This window comes from Muntiacus reevesi, chromosome 2, assembly GCF_963930625.1.
Source record: "Muntiacus reevesi chromosome 2, mMunRee1.1, whole genome shotgun sequence".
NCBI lineage: Eukaryota > Metazoa > Chordata > Mammalia > Artiodactyla > Cervidae > Muntiacus > Muntiacus reevesi.
In genome coordinates, this window is record NC_089250.1 from 23,809,055 (window position 1) to 23,827,562 (window position 18,508).

The window sequence follows — 18,508 nt, forward strand, 5'->3', positions numbered from 1 at the left end:
GAAAGTTAGGTTTATGAATCAAGGTAAATCAGAAGTGGTCAAGCAGGAGATGGCAAGAGTGAGCATCAACATTTTAGAAGTCATTGAACTAAAATGGACAGGAATGGGTGAATTTAACTCAGATGACCATTATACCTACTACTGTGGGCAAGAATCCCTTAGAAGAAATGGAGTAGTCCTCATAGTCAACAAAAGAGCCTGAAATGCAGTACTTGAGTGTAGTCTTAAAAACAATAATGATCTCGGTTCGTTTCCAAGGCAACCCATCCAATATCACAGTAATTCAAGTCTGCCCCAACCACTAATGCTGAAGAAGCTGAAGTTGAACAGTTCTATGAAGACCTACAAGACCTTCTAGAACTAACACCAAAAAAAGATGTCCTTTTCATCACAGGGGACTGGAAAGCAAAAGTAGGAAATCAAGAGATACCTGGAGTAACAGGCAAGTTTGGCCTTGAAGTACAAAATGAAGCAGGGCAAAGGCTAACAGAGTTTTGCCACGAGAATGCACTGGTCATAGAAAACACTGTCTTCCAACAACACAAGAGATGACCTTACACATCGACATCACCAGATGGTCAATACCAAAATCAGATTGAATATATTCTTTCTTCCCCTAATACATTATGATATTTTAAAATAACTTACTGTAGGAATTGGAATTTCCAACAGTCTACAGATCTAGCCCTTTATTAAAATGCTGACATCTTTGGGGACTTCTCTGGCAGTCCAGTGGTTAGGACTCTACGTTTCCACAGCAGGGACCTGGGTCCGAACCCTGGTGAGGGAACTAACATCCCCAAGCCATATGGTGTGGCCAAAAAAAAAAAAAAATGCTGATATCTTTAAAAGTCTGCCACGCTTTAAGCTAGCAGCCACTATAGAATCCAGTCTGGGTGTTGTCATTGTTCAGTCACACAGTCATATCCAACTCTGCAACCCCATGGACTGCAGCATGCCAGGCTTCCCTGTCCTTCACCGTCTTCTGAAGTTTGCTCAAACTCATGTGCACTGAGTCAATGATGCTATCTGACCATTTCATCCTCTGTTGCCCCCTTCTCCTCCTTCCCTCAATCTTTCCCAATATCTTTTCCAGTGAGTTGGTTCTTCACATCTGGTGGCCAAAGTATTGGAGCTTCAGCTTTAGCATCAGTTCTTCCAATGAATATTTAGGGTTGATTTCCTTTAGGATTGACTGGTTTGATCTCCTTGCTGTCCAAGGGACTCTCCAGAGTCTTCTCCAGCACCACAGTTCGAAAGCATTAATTCTTCAGTGCTCAGCCTTCTTTATGGTCCAACTCTCACATCCATACATGACTACTGGAAAAACCATAGCTTTCACTATATGGACCTTTGTCAGCAAATTGATGTCTCTGCTTTTGAATAAACTGTCTAGGTCTGTCATAGCTTCTCTTCTAAGGAGCAAATGCCTTTTAATTTCATGGTTGCAGTCACTGTCTGTAGTGATTTTGGAGCTCAAGAAAACAAAATCTGTCACTGTTTTCATTTTTTCCCCCTATCTATTTGCAAGAAGTGATGGGACTCGATACCATGATCTTACTTTTTTGAATGTTGAGTTTTAACTCAGCTTTTTCACTCTCCTCTTTCACCTGCATCAATATGCTCTTTAGGTCCTCTTTGCCTTCTACTATTAGGGTGGTGTCATCTGCATATCTGAGTGCTACTATGATCAAAAATGTCAGTCCAGGAAGCCAAGAGGACTGTGGCTGCTAAAAGATTTCCAGCACCCTGGCAGGCCCCTCTGGAAAAGATACTACCTACACCTGTAAACACTACAGAAGAAGTCTCTCCATTGCATGGAGGCCCAGGAGAGAAGTTCCTTTCTCAATCTTGTTTTCAAAAAGTAGACGATTTTAAAATTAGGGTCCAGGATTTAAACTCATTTTACACACTTCCTCCCTGTACAAATATTCATGATAAAACTTTACTTTTAAAGATTCCAAGACATGAAAATCAGAAATTACTGACACCCTTTGATTACTATCTCTAATTCAAATGAAGAACATTGCATTTTGTTAATACAAGGTATTCATTAGAGAAAAGCAAGCACGATTGCTTCCTAAAGACGTATAGAAACTTGTGAACAAAATGTACCTCCACTTACCAAACAGTCCAATTTGAGGCCCTGCAAGGACTGATGGGAGATAAAGAATGCTAGAAATGGTCAGATTTTTTCTTCTATTATTAAACTGGAAACTAGGAATTTAACAGGAGCCTCAGGTTTGTTGGCAGTTAAAAAAAAAAAAGAAACAGGATTCCAACTGAGACAGTTTCTAGTTTTGATGTATGACTCTCATTTTCAATTAACAGAGATCAATATTCAGAAATATATATTAACATTATTTTATTCATCATATCTATGCATTAGTCTTATAAAGTGGCTGGATAAAAGCCATGCATTCACCCAGAAACCGAACATCTCAGTTTGACAAAGAAAAGTGCTACTAATCCTGATTCATTACTCATCCTGTGTGTGTGCACCTTTTCTCCAACAAGAAGGATTCTTACCTTGTGGTGAAAGTGGGAGGGAAATCTGATCGCTGCCATCATACTGGTTGTCTACCTGTGGGTAAAATGAGATGTTTAATTACTGACGCTGAATAATACTGACTGATTAAATGTTAAATAGGAAAAAAGTAATCTACCTACCGAAGGTGAATGATCAACACTTGTAGAAGATGTCGACACTGTTGCCAAGTTCATTTTGGATTGCACAAATAAAGGTTTAACTTTCTGAAAGGCACAAAGGGTTCGTACCATTGTTATCCAGGGGAAACAAAGATCAACTCAAATGGAGGTAGAAGGCTCTTCAGTCCTTAGTTAACCGAGATATGAAAATTATGCTTCTAACTTAATGGCTCAAATATCACTGGGGAAATAATTTCCTTTAAACCCAAGGAATGTCAGACTCTTTGTGACCCTATGGACTGATGCCTGCCAGGCTCCTCTGTCCATGGGATTTCCCAGGCAAGAATACTGGAGAGGGTTGCCATTTCCTCCTCCAGGAGATCTTCCCGATCCAGGGATCAAAACTGCATCTCCTGCAACTCCTGCATTGCAGGTGGATTCCTTCCCCACTGAGCCACAAGGAATAGATCCCTTCCTAATTCAGGCTACTTTGTGAGAAAATTCAAGCAAAAATGTTTTCCTCAATGTCTCTTCTGACTCTACTTCCTCCTGATTCTCCCTATGCCATTTGGGATTTACTCCTTGTAACTGGTCAGGTATCACAAGGTCACCCCCAGCACTACTCAGTTCCTGGAAGCTACACAGTAGTGGTCCTGGTTCCCAGGAACTGAAGAGTGAAAACACAAAGGCAGCTCTTCTAGGAGTTCAGAAGCAGCAGCACATAAGCAGAACAGCCACCAACATCATATATGGCACAGTAAATCATGACATTAAAAATATGCTGGTGGAAATGACCAAAAACACACCAAGCATTATTATCAAAAAGAGGTCTGAGGTCTGTGGGTGCACCCTGGGAATTTATGTGATGTTTTCCCTATTCAAGGCTTCTCTCTTGTTGGTTTGTATGTATGCGTACACATTTGCATGCATTTTTCTATCCCCCTACAGCCTGCTCCCACTCCCTTTTTGTTCCCCTCGACAGATAAACCATTTAAACATTTATGTGAGGACTCCCTTGGTGGCCCAGTGGTTAAGACTCCGAGCTCTCAATGCAGGAGGCCTGGGTTTGATCCCTGGTCAGGGAACTAGATCCCATATGTTGCAACTAAAGATCCTGCATGCTGCAACTAAGACCCAGCACAGCCAAATGAATAAATAAAAAGAAATACCTAAAAAATTGTAAACTTTGGTTGAGAAGAGAAAAAAAAGCAGAAGAAGAGACTATTATATATAGAGACCAGTTTTGGAACACTGTGGGGGAGTCAATTATTAAAAATCCTTAGCAAGTTTCTCACATGTGTGCATGCGAAGTCGCTTCAGTCATGTATGACTCTTTGTGACCCCATGGACTATACCCCATCAGGCTCCTCTGTCCACGTGATTCTTGAGGCAAGAATACTGGAGTAGGTTGCCATGCCCTCCTCCAGGCATCTTCCCCAACCAGGGATCGAACTTGAGTCTCCCATGTCCCTCCACTGGCAGGTGGATTCTTTACCACTGACTCGCCTGGGAAGGCCCCCCCCCCCCATATATATACATATAATGACTGAATCACAACATTGTAAATCAACTATACTTCAATTTTTAAAAAGTCTATTTTAGAATTGGGCTTCGTCTATAGGTTACTTCTAGTGTGAAAATGAATGACCTTGTACTAGGAACAGATTCTTTTACCTCCTTTTTCCATTTGGAAGTGACTAGCTACTTGGATCTTCAGCTGTGATTGTTCCTATGTTCCATCCATGCCCACAGTGGTCAGGTTAAAAGATTCCTCCCAGGAGGAATGAGTCACCCTCCTCTAAAATTTTCACTTGCCTCCACTATAGCTCAACCATATTGCATGGGAGCCGTTTGTTCACACATCTATGTGTCATACTACACTGAGCTCTTTGGGTTCAAACACTGTCTTATGCTGTCAGCATCTAGCAGGGTGTCCCCTGTACTGTCTCCAGAGCTAAGATCAGGGATTCTAAATAAGCTAAGTTCAAAAAGGCATTGTACAGCGGCATCAAAGAGACAAAGTGCATCTACCCCAATATGTACTTACAACATAATTGAAGGATGTATCAGCCAGCACTGCAAACTGACGAAATAATGTGTGCCTAGTGAACATCTCGTTCTTAAGGACATGAAAGCTGAAAGGAAACATGCAACAGAATTGAAATGAGCAGAGATCATAGGAGAGAGCAAACTGGTATTATGTTCATGTGATGAGAATCTAGAATTTTCAATAGAAGGGCAAAGAAATGCGAGTAAAAAATTTTAAATATTACTATGAATTTATCACTCTCTTTGGTTTCTAAAATTATATATTTTCCAGCCCTGAAAAGAAAATAAGGAGGAATAGCCTTATTAATACTAGATATTAACATATATCACAAAATAATAGTATAGTAATATCCTGGAAAGGAAAAATAAATGGAATAGAATGGGAACTCTGAAACAGATTCAGGAATATACTAGAACACGGTATGTGAGCAAAGTGGCACCACAACCCACTCCAGAAAGAACTGGAATAAAGACCCAAATATGAGGGGTAAGTCAAGAAGGCTGGTCTAAAAAAGTGGGAGAAGATGGAGAAAGATTTTCTAAATACATCTAAGGAAAAAATATTGATGGATAAAGATTAAGAATCTCTGTACAATAAAGGACAACATACACAAAGTTCATAGACTGGGAAGAGGTATTTGTAACATCTAAAATTGACAAAGGATTAAAAATAAGAATACACAAACAAATTTCACAAGCTGACAAGAAAGCAAAAATGAAAGGAGTTCACAAAAGAGGAACATCCTTTAAAGGGAAAACATCAGATCAATAAAAGCTTTTGAAAGTCAGATACAACCAAATATTAGAACTCAATCCTTGTATCTCTCTATTTTTTCTCCAACACTTATTCTTAGCTAATCTCATTTAATCCCATGACTTTAAATAACATCTATACTAATGCATCCCAAATGTATGCCCCCAGCCTCAACTTTCTTCTGAGTTCGAGACTCATATATTAATCTGCCACTAGACATCTACCCTTAGGTTACTAAGAGGCATCTTGAATTTCACATATCAAAACCAATTTCCTGACAAAATGTGCTCGCTTGTTTGAAGCTGAAGGCAACTTCATCCTTCCTGTTGTAAAAAATCTTTGCAATCAAACTTAACTTCTTTCTTTCCCCCCTTACTGCCAATCTTTCAATACCTCCCACTTTCAAAACATATCCCACATTTAATCATTTATCAACACCTCCACATCTCCCATCCCAGTCAAATCACCATCATGTTTTGCCTAAAAAAGGCTTATTGTTTTTGGAGTTCCTAACTTTTCTCCCTGCCTTTCCTTTGGTTTCCTACGGCCTTACATCAATACAGAAGTCAGAATTATTCTTTCAAGACATCAGATCATTTGGTCTTTCCTTAGTTCAAGACTCTCCAGTGAGGTTTCAGGGTACCAATTCATTATTCTGAATATTGATAAATAAAGAGGATCAAGCATTTATCTTGCCTCATATCATCTAAAACTATATTTCAGGGTAACCAGTTGAGGGGAATGTTTTTCTTTGATAGAACTTAGCTAAGAAATGCAGAAGGAAAGATAAAATTGAAGTATTAACAATTTGCCATCCTAGTGAAATCTTGACTCATGGTTTGTGATTATTAATGGGTGTTAAGATTATTTGGAGAAAGGTCAATTGGTAAACCTTGACATTCATGAATCAGGCTGATAACATGATTAAAATAACAAAGCCAGACACTAAAGTGCCCTATGATGGGATGCATAAGAATTACCTAGTAGTTCACATGAGGTAGTCTTGCCTAAAATATTGAATCTGAATCTAATCAACTCTCTAGATTTAAGATCAGTTTGTAGGAAATACAGACTGAAGAACATGCTAAAAGGCACCACAGACACATACACACATGCGTGTAAACAATTAGCCAAATCCAGAATGGGGGACATTCTACATAAGAAACGAACACATTTCTCTAGTAAATCAATGGATTGGAAAGAAAGGGGCTTATGTGGGATCATTATAGGAAAAAAAAAAAAAAAAAGATTTAAAGGATGTAACACCCAAATGCAGTGGTCTACCTATTCTGGATCCCGATTTAAACAAACAACTATAAAAGATTCCCTTGAGATAATCAAGAGATTTGAATATGACTTGGTTTAATAAGCAATGCTAAAGGATTTACACTGCTAGGTTTATTAGGTGTGGTAGGTGACTCAGAGGTTGAAGAGTCTGCCTGCAATGCGGGAGACCCGGGTTTGATTCCTGGGTTGGGGAGATCCTCTGGAGAAGGAAATGGCAACCCACTCCAGTATTCTTGCCTGGAGAATCCCATGGACAGAGGAGCCTGGCAGGCAATAGTCCACTGGGTAGCAAGGAGTCACAATTGAGACACAAAAGAGACACAATTGAGCGGCTTCACTTTCACTTTTTCACTTTCACTAATGACCTAGTAGGCATGTAAAAGAGATTTTCTTATCAATTAAAAACAAGAGCTCCTGGGTTGGTGAACATGTGGAGATATGAGAACAGCACTGCCCAGGGAGCATGAGTTTTGAGAGCCCTCCCACAAATTCTGCCCTGTGCATCTCTTCCATTTGGCTGTTCCTGAGTTATATCCTTCTAAAATAAACTGGTAATATGAAGTCCCAGAGTGGACTTCCCTCAAGGCCAAAATGTTGGAGAAATTTATTCAGGGGACATGGGTTCGATCCTTGGTCCGGGAAGATTCCATACGCCATGGGGCAAGGAACCTGCGTGCCACAACTACCAAGGCCGTGTGCTGCAACCACTGAAGGCCGGGTGTCTAGAACCCATGCTCGGCAACAAGAGAAGCTCACAGTGCACCGCAACTGAAGAGTGGCCCCTGCTTGCCTCAGCTAGAGAAAGCCGGGGCACCAGCAACGAAGACCCAGCGCAGGGAAAAAAACAAAAACGAAAAATGAAGCTTCTAGTGATTTCCCATCTCGGAGCAAAACCTCAAATGTTCTTCTTCTCTGGGCTCTTCTACCACTCGCCCACATCACTCCAGCCATCTGATGTCCTCACTGTTTCTGAACACACGAGCCAACACTCATCCCAGCACTTTCTGCACGTGAGGCTTCTTCGCGGGGAGTGGGGAAGTCTCTTCTAAGCAACCAGACAGCACACCTCCCTCACTCATTCAAATCTCTATATCTGAAGATAACTATTATCATGTGCAAATAAGCAGGAAAATGTTTTAATAGGCCTATGGGGGAAGATAACTGTGTAGGTCTGATTAAACCAGTTATCAAGAGCGTCTGTCCATCCTGTTGATTATTTACATTTAAACACCTAGATCGGGAATAAAATAGAGTTTGGAATTTAGTTTTTATTTGAAGTGACTTTGACTACTCTTCTACTTTAGGTCAGTTATTGTGCATTTCTTATTAGAAGCATGTGATGGCATTTTATATTACTTAATACACACAGAAAATAGCTAGGCTCCCAATTTCCTTAAAAGATGATTAGTCACGTTTTTTACAAATAGAATTTGTATATATCACCATACTATACCTGTTCCTGAGAATTAAGAATTTCTTTTCCCAGTTCTTGCTGATATGTTCTGAATCCTTTTTAATCCTGTAATAAATTTGTAGATGGTTATATATATACAGTATGTATTAGCTGCAAAGGATCAATTATGAATCATTATTACCAGTACCTTTCTGACTTCTTTTTCTCTCTCTCTAACCTAGACTTTAACACTTGTATTTGCTCTTCCAGAACACGTTTCTCTTCTTCAATCTTTCAATAGAAAATATATCACAAAGTTAATGAAATGAGTCCTGTTTGTATTGTTTTATCCATAAATCTGAAATGTTATTTCTACTAAAAGCATACCATCAAAAATAATTTGAGAACAACGAGTTACATTTACTTGCAAATTCCCATAAATTGGAAGAATGTAAGATCCCATGCCTCCATTTCCCGTAAATGATTCACTTCAAAGCAGCCACTGTGAGGCAACATTAGGAAGCAACCAAAATTTTTCTTCATCACCCCTCCCCTACCAGGTATCACTTTTTCTAAATCTCTTCATTAAAGCGGCAGCTGCCCCCAGTTACTATATTTCCTCTCTCTATCAAAACTATCCTCAGGAAAGGATCTCATCAACTCAGTCACATTAGAGCTATATGTTATTTCCCAGTATTGTTTATATTTTACAAGGGGATGAAGTTTTGGCATAGGAATGAATCTATGACAGTGGAGTTATAGGCATGTCATGAAATAGGTTTCCTTGGATGCGGCAAGGAGATGCCCCAGAATCATACTTATAGAGGCAATCAGGCGCTCTGTCCCTTCACTAGATTGATTCTTGGTGTAGCTTTCAAAGGCATTACTACTTTCTCAGAAGAGTCAGCATTCATATAAACAATATTTAGGTTAATAATAAGGGTCACGTTAGTCATTACTATACCTTAGCCATTGATGGTTGCATCTTTTCCCCATGCATCACAGCAGGTACTGCATGTGTAGCCTGGAGAGAAAATAAACTAAGGTAAATATAACATTTCAAATCAAGGCATAAAGATGTGGTTTTTCTGTAGTTTAGAGAAAGGCAAATGAGCAAAATTATGCCAACACTAGTTCCATAGGGATCTTGACTGCCTCAATTAATTTACAAGACTCAAGGTTTACACACTGCATTTGCAATTGGACAGTTACAACTGATTAAAACCAATGTTCCCACTATTGCTTTTTTTTTTTTTTTTTTCCACTATTGCTTTTTTAAAAATTTGTTTTAATACATTACTCTGAAATTGTATATGGGTCGTTGTACCACTATGTATATATTTTTAAATAAGCAGACAGTTATCACCCAGTGAAGTCACAAGCTTTAAAAAAAAAAAAAAATATTTTCCTCAACTATCTTTTGGATTACATCAAATGAATCCCAGTTATAGATATAAAAAGGCTGTATTTCAAAATGCTTAAGTAAATCACTTGTACTTTTTTGTTTTTTAGACTGTAATACATTATTTGCTTATTTATTTAATAATAAATACTTTGTTTTTAAATTTATTTACTTATTTGGCTATGCTACATCTTTGGATCTATTGCCTGTCTTGAGGGGGTCAGTCAGCCAAGCAGGGTCTGAGGCCAGGTCTGCTGAATAAAGTGAATGGAATCCAGCACTCCCCTGAGCAATGAGAAGAGCAATGAGAGGAGGGGATGGCCAGGCAGGACCCTAAGGCAAGAGGCGCTAGTGTGTGGTGAAGGCACAAGGTGACTGTGCCCAGGGGTGATGCCCAATATTCAATGTAAAATGGTATCTGGGTGATGCAAACTGTCCCTGTCACTCACCTTCAGCAACCTTGTCCATCTAAAAGGTGTCCTGTGAGTGAATGGTTTTAGTAGCCATTGAAGAATTGGGTTGAGTTCAGAATCTGATTCAACAAAATGTGAACCGGGATGAGACAGAGTGCCATGAAACTCAGGAACTGACTTGTCTCAGTAGGAGAAGGAGCCTAAACACAGCAATAACCATGAGAAGATGCCATGGGCATCTGTGGAAACCAGTGGACACCCTTTTGGCTCCCACAAAGCAAAGAATGTAGGCTTGAGCCTACTTTACTTACATTTGAAGGGACAGTGAGAATGTGGCTGACAGTAGTTGCCACATATAAAAAGTGACAAAATTTGTAATTAATAGTCATAAAAATTATAATTTTTTGAGTGTCTACTATGTGCCAGATATGTCACACATATTGCCATTTATTCTATATACTAACATTAATCATCCCTGTTACTTAAGATTTTTAATGGTGGAGAAAGCATGCACATTTAAAAAATATAAACAGCAGATAGTATATATGAACATAAATTCTCACTTTCCAGAAGCCAAAGGTTTTGTTTTTAGTTTTTCTCATTGTTATAATTATAAATAAATAGTGGCCTTTATCGCTTTGGGCTCTTCACAAATAAAGATTAAGATTTAGAGCATTTATTTACTATTTAGCACAGGGAACTATATTCACTATCTTGAAATAACCTGCAATGGGAGAATAATCTTAAAAAATACAGCTGAACCATTTTGCCATACACCTGAAACTAACACAATACTGTAGTGTTATACTTTAATTTTATCAATTTTACTTTACAAATATTATTTTATTTTACAATTTTACTTTACAAATTTACTTTTAATCAATTGTACTTTAATTTTAAAAAGTAAATAAAGATAAAACCAATGGGAAAAATTTTTAATTAAAAAAAATAATTTAGAGTGTTCGAATTACCTTGTACCTTCTCTCTTTCCTCACATGCTCTATTTTTTATTTGCAAATGTTTAACTCTTACTGTGGTTGCCTTTATTATGACTTCAATATATGAACCCTTCAATATCATGATCTATGAACCCTCTGCTGATAATTTCTGATTATCTCCTGTCTGATAGGCGAATTCTCAGCAGGGACTTAATCCTGAACTTGACCCTAACCCTCTGCTCTTATCTTAGTCCACTAAACTCTAACTCCTATTCCATCAGTCCCCGTGTCCTGCAGAATTTTCTGGTGGTCCTAGAACTACCCAAATTATTGTTCCCTTGGTTGTCTCCACACGTTCCTGGAGAAAACTACCACCTACCATCACCAGCATAGTGACAGTCTCCCCAAGGCCCATGTGGCAGGAAAGGAACCAAAAACAAAACCGGAGGCATAGCAACACTAATTTAACAAAACAGTGAGAGTCTTCATTCTCATCAGCCTTCCTTGCCTTCCAATATGTGGGAACCACTCAGGTTATGGGAGGCGTGCACTCTGGGGGCTCCCTCGCCCTCTCTGTTCTCAAAGAGCACAATCCACTTGAAATGCCTCCCTGACCAGGGCACAAGGAGTACACCCCGCGTACACTGCCATTTGGCTAACAGGGTGCCAAAGAAACTGGAGGAATAAGAGCCCCAGACTTTGGAGGGGCTGTATGCAAATGGACCTGCCTGCCAATGCAGGAGACACAGGTTGGATCTCTGGTTCGGGAAGATTCCACATGCCACAGGGCAACTAAGCCCCGTGCCACAACTACTGAGCCCATGAGCTTCAGAACCTGCGCTCACCAACAAAAGAAGTCACCATGTCAGCAACAAGAGAAGTAACTGCAATAAGAAGCCCCAAACTATTGAGTAGCTCCCCCTTGCCACAACTAGCGAAAGCCCATGCACAGCAGCAAAGACCCAGTGTGGCCAAAAGTAAAAATCAGTGAATAAATAAATTAATTAAATGAAATAAAAAGAATCCACAGAAAGTTAGGAAAACAGACTGGCAAAGCAAAATAAGTTTCCACTGAGAAGGACATTTATATTTATTTCACTCTATCTGAAGTCATATCAGTAGTTGAAAGTTTATTTTAAAAATTGATTCTGTGTTTAAATTCGTGTACAGTAAAAATTAGTTCCAATTTTCAAGGCTCCCTTTTCCTGACTCTCATATAATGATCAACTCTGTGACAACTAGAGGCAAAACCCTGCTAAAGCATATCTTACGTAAAGCAAATAATTATTCAATGTCTCCCAAAGACAATACTCTTAGCATGACAAAGAGAGCTTCTCTTTTCATTAAAAAAAAAAAAAAAATGTACTGCATGTAGACTAGAGTGTTTGCTCTCCAGTTTGACTTGAACTTTCAACTCTGCTGTAGCACGTTATATTGAATCCTGACTCTGTCCACATCAAACTGTCATTTTGTTTTGCCAGCTGCTGACATTCCACTTTCACTGGAATACATGTGCTGGTCTTTATGTGGTTACTTCATTGACAGGTGCAAACACCGGACTGCTAAGCAATAGACAGAGGTGAAAATGAGTGGTAATAGAAAGTAGATAACTTCCTAAGTAGGACAATGTACATTAAATTATTACAAGGAAAACCAAACATTGTGACTAGAAATAATTCATTATAAATATTTCTCATATTCTCTTGAATTTACTTAAGGGAGATTCTTTACCATCTGAGTCACCAGGGCTTTTTAGATATATATATATATATATATATATATAAAACTAAAATCCATAAAATTAAGAAATAAGTTTTATTCATAACAGAAATCATGATTCTTAAATGTTTCCCATATTTAAGCATTTGCAACAGCTTAAAAACCAACATTCAATAAATATAATCTAAATCTGGAATCAGTAGCCAAGGTTTCTATTAATAATAACAGAAGCACAATTATGTTTATTAGCTGTCATAAGATAAACCATATTCCTTATCCTACCCCCTTTCTCCTTTTGTTCTCAAAGAATCATTACATTCTTTAATTTCTCCCAATTTCCACAAACATCCCTCTTCTTAAACTTGGGCCATTCATTCTGGATTTAATACCTCCTTGAAATCTCTCCTTTAAACCATCAAGTATATTACCATCAAAACAATGTTTCTAACTCAGGAAGAAAGATGATTTTCTGTCTCTAAAATTTCATTAATCTTGACTTTCATATTATCATTTTTTTCTAATTATCTTCTAAGCCAACTACTATTTTTGAACACTATTGTGCCAGTGTGTGGTGGGTAGTGCAGTGGGGGAGGAGGGGCATGGAATGGAGAAAAACACAAGCGTAGGAAGAGAGGAGGAACAGCCTCTGAATAGAAACAAAATAGGAAGAGACCATTAGCAAATTGACAGAAATTGCTTAAGTAAACTGCTACTTCTGTGGAGTGAAATACTGGATGTAATTGAGTACCTAAATATTATATATTCAGTGGCAATGAACAGCCGTGTGACTGGGAGGATAGCTCAGTTCCCCGATGAGGGATTGAACCTAGGTATCAACAGTAAAAGCCAGAATCCTAGACAAAAATGTTGTGTATCTTAATCAGAATTCACTTGTATATTTTCAGCTAGAGAGACATATCACCAGAATTACTCCTTAGGTTGTTCAGGCTCATGTCTATCAGTTCTGGTGGTGTGAAGTCTAATATGGGTTCACCATAATGCTTTCCGCCACTGGATTAACTGGACTCCATGGCACTTCATGGCCCTGGTTACAATAACTCCTTGTTCTATTCTGGATAGATCAGAGAGCACTATCTCCCACTTAGAAACTTGTGAAGGAGATCTTCAGGCTATTTTCAAAATTTTCAAAAAGCCTAAAAATCAGTGTACCTTGATTCCCTAATAAGGTTGCATAGGCTAACAAAATGAAAGAGCTCTTTGGATTTGGCTGGCACAGAATCAATTCAGAGAGCTCTCCTTAGCTACCTAAGGCTGACTGGAAATGCAAGTTAGCAGTCATAGGCAACAGGTGAATAAGGGGAAACGAGTAGCTTTCCTTTAATTAGTTCATGTTTCTGAGGAACAGAGACCACACTGAGGCATTCCATGAGGAAAAGTCTATGAAAATACATTCCTAGAGAAAAGGAAATTGACGTATGCCATAATTTATAAAAACGAAACCCTTGGATTTGAGGAGAAACCTGGGACCTAGGACTGCAGAGGTCAGGGCTGAAGAAAGTGACAAGGTGGGAGAGTTGGATCCAAAGAGGCTGGCCAACAGTCCAATGCTGGCATCCGGGGTGGGGTGTAGCTACCTCAGGCTGATGCTGGGGAGTGTTGGTATTGAAGTTGTTCTGTGAGGTCTATCTGTGATTGAATTCACAGCAGAACTGGTGGATGCAATGATGGCAGGTAGATGAGTGACAGCACGTCAAACAGTCAGGGGGTGAGACCCAAGTCTGGGCAGTGTCAGGGCTCTGACCAAATGACCTGGAGTTCGTGACTGGCCCCGACTTCCAGGGAGAACTGAGGAGAAACCCGTAGCTAAAACCCAGGAAAGTGGAATAAAGCAACACGATGCAGTGAGGAGTCAGAAGACTGTCCTGGGAGCTCCTGAGTGACATTTCCTGCTACTACCAGGTGATATTATTAATTAATATTATTAATTGTTAATATTATAAATACATGTCAGGAACTAGTGTCTGCCCCAAGGTTCAGAGTGTCTACAGAAGAATGGAAATTGATACAAATCTCTTTTTCCCCTGGTTTCCATAGCAATATCTTAGGGCTTTAAATTAAATTACACTAAGATATCATAAATTTTACAAGTAAAATGTTATCATTGTTCCCCAATGAAAATAAATAAGAAGCAAAGCATAAAACCCTTCAAGTGATTTTTTTTAACAAAAAATTTTTTTCATTTGTGCAAGAAACATTGGAGATTATTTTCACCAAAATATTTTCAGTTCCAAATATACTGTGAGTACTTATTTATCATCAAGCTACTTAGAATAATATAATACAAGTCAAAGCCACCTTTTGGCTGAATTTTGAATATGACATTTCTTCAATTTTTTCATTTTGGTCTCTGACAGCAGAATCTAAAGATGCATTCACTTTAGTGGCAAATAACAAATTTGATTTTAAAATAAAAACAAGTAATTGTAGTGTATTATTTCAATTATCTCTACATTTTAAAGTTATTTCTATTTGGGCCTTCCCTGGTTGTCCAGTGGTCAGGACTTGGCGCTTTCACCGCCATGACCCCCAGGTTCAGTCCCTGGTGGGGGAATTAAGATCCTGCAAGCCTCTTGACATGGCCAAAAGAAAAGAGTTATTCCTATTAGGAAACAAAGATTCAGTATGATTAGGAAAAATTTTGTTATGTCAACATAATCAATGGGCTTCCCCAGGTGGTTCCAGGGGTAAAGAACCTGCCTGACAATGCAAGAGATATAAGAGATATCGGTTCGATCCCTGGGTTGGGAAGATTCTCTGGAGGAGGGCATGGCAACCCACTGCATTCTTTCCTGGAGAATCCCATGGACTGAGGAGTCTTGTGGGCTACAGTCTATAAGGTTGCAAAGAGTCAGACACGACTAAAGCGACTTAGCATGCAATCTATCAAAATACAGTAAATTCCCTTTGACAACCTTTGAAGACAGTATACGTGTCCAGGACGGTCCCAGCTCTGTATTACTCCACCACCTTGTGGAGGGGTGGGGGTACAGATCAACAAGGAGCAAAATGCTGGCTTTTTCACATAGCTCTTCAGAACTATGAACTGCCTGCTTTATCAAGCCAAGCCCAGAGGAAAAAAATGATGAAACAATGAACAGATTATATGATTTTCTTCTCTGATGGAGTTTATTTTCCACTTCATGTGCAATTCAATCCAGTAAAAGGAATGTATAGGAGAGGAATAGGGAAAGATCTTCCTTTCATCCACCTTACCTATAATACTCTATACCCATAATAATTCCACATCCCATAATAATAATAATTTTTAAAAGTTACTAGTTTGCAGGATGACTATGGTCATACTTATAAAACTATTGCAAAGTACTTCACCTTGAAGTTCTTGAATTGTTTAAATAATAGTGTTCCAGAGTTCTTATGAAAGATTTTTTTATGCTGTCCAAACTGCTTTGTATCGAGTGAACTTTATGGATGGGAACACGACTGACTGTCCCCTGTCCCACTTCCCACACGGGAAGGTCCTGATGCTTTCTGCAGATCTAAGCACACGCCATATGTTCCATCAGCACAGACAGGTGACCCCGTGGAAGCTCAGAAGTCTTCCAGAGAAGCATTTACTGGGTGCAGCCTTAATTCACTAATTACCCTGGAGCAGGGCTGGGGGTGTGGAGAGGGGGAAGCTAGGAACCCAGTTTTAACCTTGTTCTGTGAAACCTCAGTATTTGAAATGTTTTACAGCTATCAAAAAATAAACTTTACACAAAAACGCTGTCCAAACACAAATTTCACGTTGTGAAATCTTTCATAAATGGAAATCAGACAGCAATGTTCCTATCACACTTTTCAGACTGGCTAAATACTCCGTTTATCACCGTGTGCGCCACTGGGTGAAGCACGTGTGCTGTTCCCACAGAATGACACAGATTTCAAAAAATAAGTATGATTAATTAGATAAGGTAAATGACTGATGTAAAATGTTCCTGCAGCAAGCCCTCCTTTTGGTCATCTACACATGGTCAAGATGATAAAGCCCTTGAGAGACAATTTTTAAGAAGTCTGACTACCTCGGTATTGACAAAATATTCAAGAGTTCTGAGAAACAGGAAAATGATAACCAGAGTACAAATATGGAGAATTCATCTACAATGAAGAATATACCGCAGAGGGAGGTGATGGAAGGGAACACTCACTATAATAGGATTATCACTAACAAAAGTGAATATGAAAGTAATAACAGTGTGCTAGAAAAATATACTTCACATTAAAACCAAGGCAATTCCTATGAAAATGTTAAGTCCAGTTTACGTCATCTCTCCCCTCCCCCGGTCCAATTTTTACTTACTGTTACACATTAACTTCTGAGTCTCTGCAGCTGACAAAATGTACTGTTAAGCTTCAGAACATCTAGATAACAATCATTACGGTCAGAAGGAAAGCCTGGGACACTTAAGAGAAAATCCTCATGACACTTTCTCAGATATCCTTTCTCCTCATCATGGTGGCTTTTTTTTTTTTTTGGTCTTCCCTTCATAATACATTTTCCCTGGGGGAGAACAGGCAGTATTTTTGCCCCTTGTAGCTGGGACTTTGGAAGCTCAGTTTTGATCTGTAAATGGGGGACACTGGAGTGTCTAGTCTGCAATGCTAGGATTGAGTTAGAGCCCTGGGCTTGCTGCAGGGACCAGGCTGCTCTGTCTGGGTTTCTGACCCTGCTCTGCGATTCTCCCACCATCATCTCAGAACCTCAGACCACAGACGCCTGGCACGCACCCCGATTTCACGGCAGCTCAGAGGTTTCTGGAACACGATGCCACCGTGGCCACAGGCTCCCTAAGTCTCAGGCTTGAACTAGAGCCCCTCACCCAGTGAGGCTGGATCCCCCACCCAGGTTAGCAGGCAGCACTGCAAACTCAAGTCCAGCATTGGCTTTTTGCATGTGTTTTTTTTTTTTTTTTTTTCCTTGTGTGTGTGGGCTTCCCCCTGTCCTGCCTCCCTCAACCCCCACTGCGCAAAATACTTCCCAGACCTGGATTCCAAAAAATCTTACTTCTGGAACCTAGTCACTGGTCAGGCGTGTTCTCCAAGTGTCATTCTCCTCATTGGGAAGTTACATTGGTTTCCGGTTGTTGATACTTGCTAACTCTCTGCAGAGTGGAAGGGCTTATCGAGGAGAGTGCTTTTTTCTCAGCTCTTGGGCTTTCCTTCCAAGGGGAGTGACTCCCCACTAAGCATCACGCCTGGCCTCCCTCCACCTCTGCTCCACTGCGCTCGTTCCCCTCCGCTGGGTTCAAGTGGTGAGGCTCCTGCCTGGTGAGTGCTGGAGGGAGGTTGATGCTCTTTCCTGTCCTCTCTGGAGCCAGAATGCCACAGTGAGCAAGATTCTCCTCTGTCCTCCTGCCCTGAGTGCTGGAGCGGTAGACTCTGTCCTCTGTGAGAGGAGGAGGAAGAATGTGGGGACACATAGCAACAAGAGGCTGGGAACCCAAAATGTGCTAGTGGACGGACTCTCTCCAGGAAAAGCTGTACCTTGCAAGTACGTGTCACCAATCAGCATCGAAACTTCCAAATGGTGTGGAAAAGGAGTTATGACCGGTTGCATGATTCACAGTGCCCACAGATCAATTGCTCAGAGAAATGCAACTATTCCCATAACTAGGGGAGTACTGTGGCAGTCCAGTGGTTAGGATTCTGCGCTTTTGCTGCTGAGGACGTGGGTTCAATCCCTGGTCGGGGAACTAAGATCCTGCAAGCCTCTGATAGATACTGGGCAGTCATGAGTTAGAGATTTTACACCTTGAAAGTGCTTGGAAGGTGGCTTCTCTATCTTACTAATTTAACAGAGATCCACGAAGGCTTGGTGACTGAGCCAAATAAACCACAAAGCTAAGCACAGAGGTGGCATCCTCCCAGGTAAGGTAAGGGGCC

General features: G+C 39.9%; 1 protein-coding gene across 1 annotated transcript in view; it reads right to left on the bottom strand.

The window, feature by feature from the left end:
- C2H10orf67 (chromosome 2 C10orf67 homolog) overlaps window positions 1-18,508 on the bottom strand; it is a 96,667-nt gene that overhangs the window by 19,001 nt on the left and 59,158 nt on the right. Inside the window, exons 11-15 of the mRNA XM_065919144.1 lie at window positions 8,341-8,411; window positions 8,193-8,258; window positions 4,697-4,784; window positions 2,671-2,754; window positions 2,530-2,584 (exon numbers count right to left, since the gene is read on the bottom strand). Of these exons, the coding sequence (XP_065775216.1) occupies window positions 2,530-2,584; window positions 2,671-2,754; window positions 4,697-4,784; window positions 8,193-8,258; window positions 8,341-8,411 (364 nt within the window). The remainder of the gene's footprint in view (window positions 1-2,529; window positions 2,585-2,670; window positions 2,755-4,696; window positions 4,785-8,192; window positions 8,259-8,340; window positions 8,412-18,508) is intronic.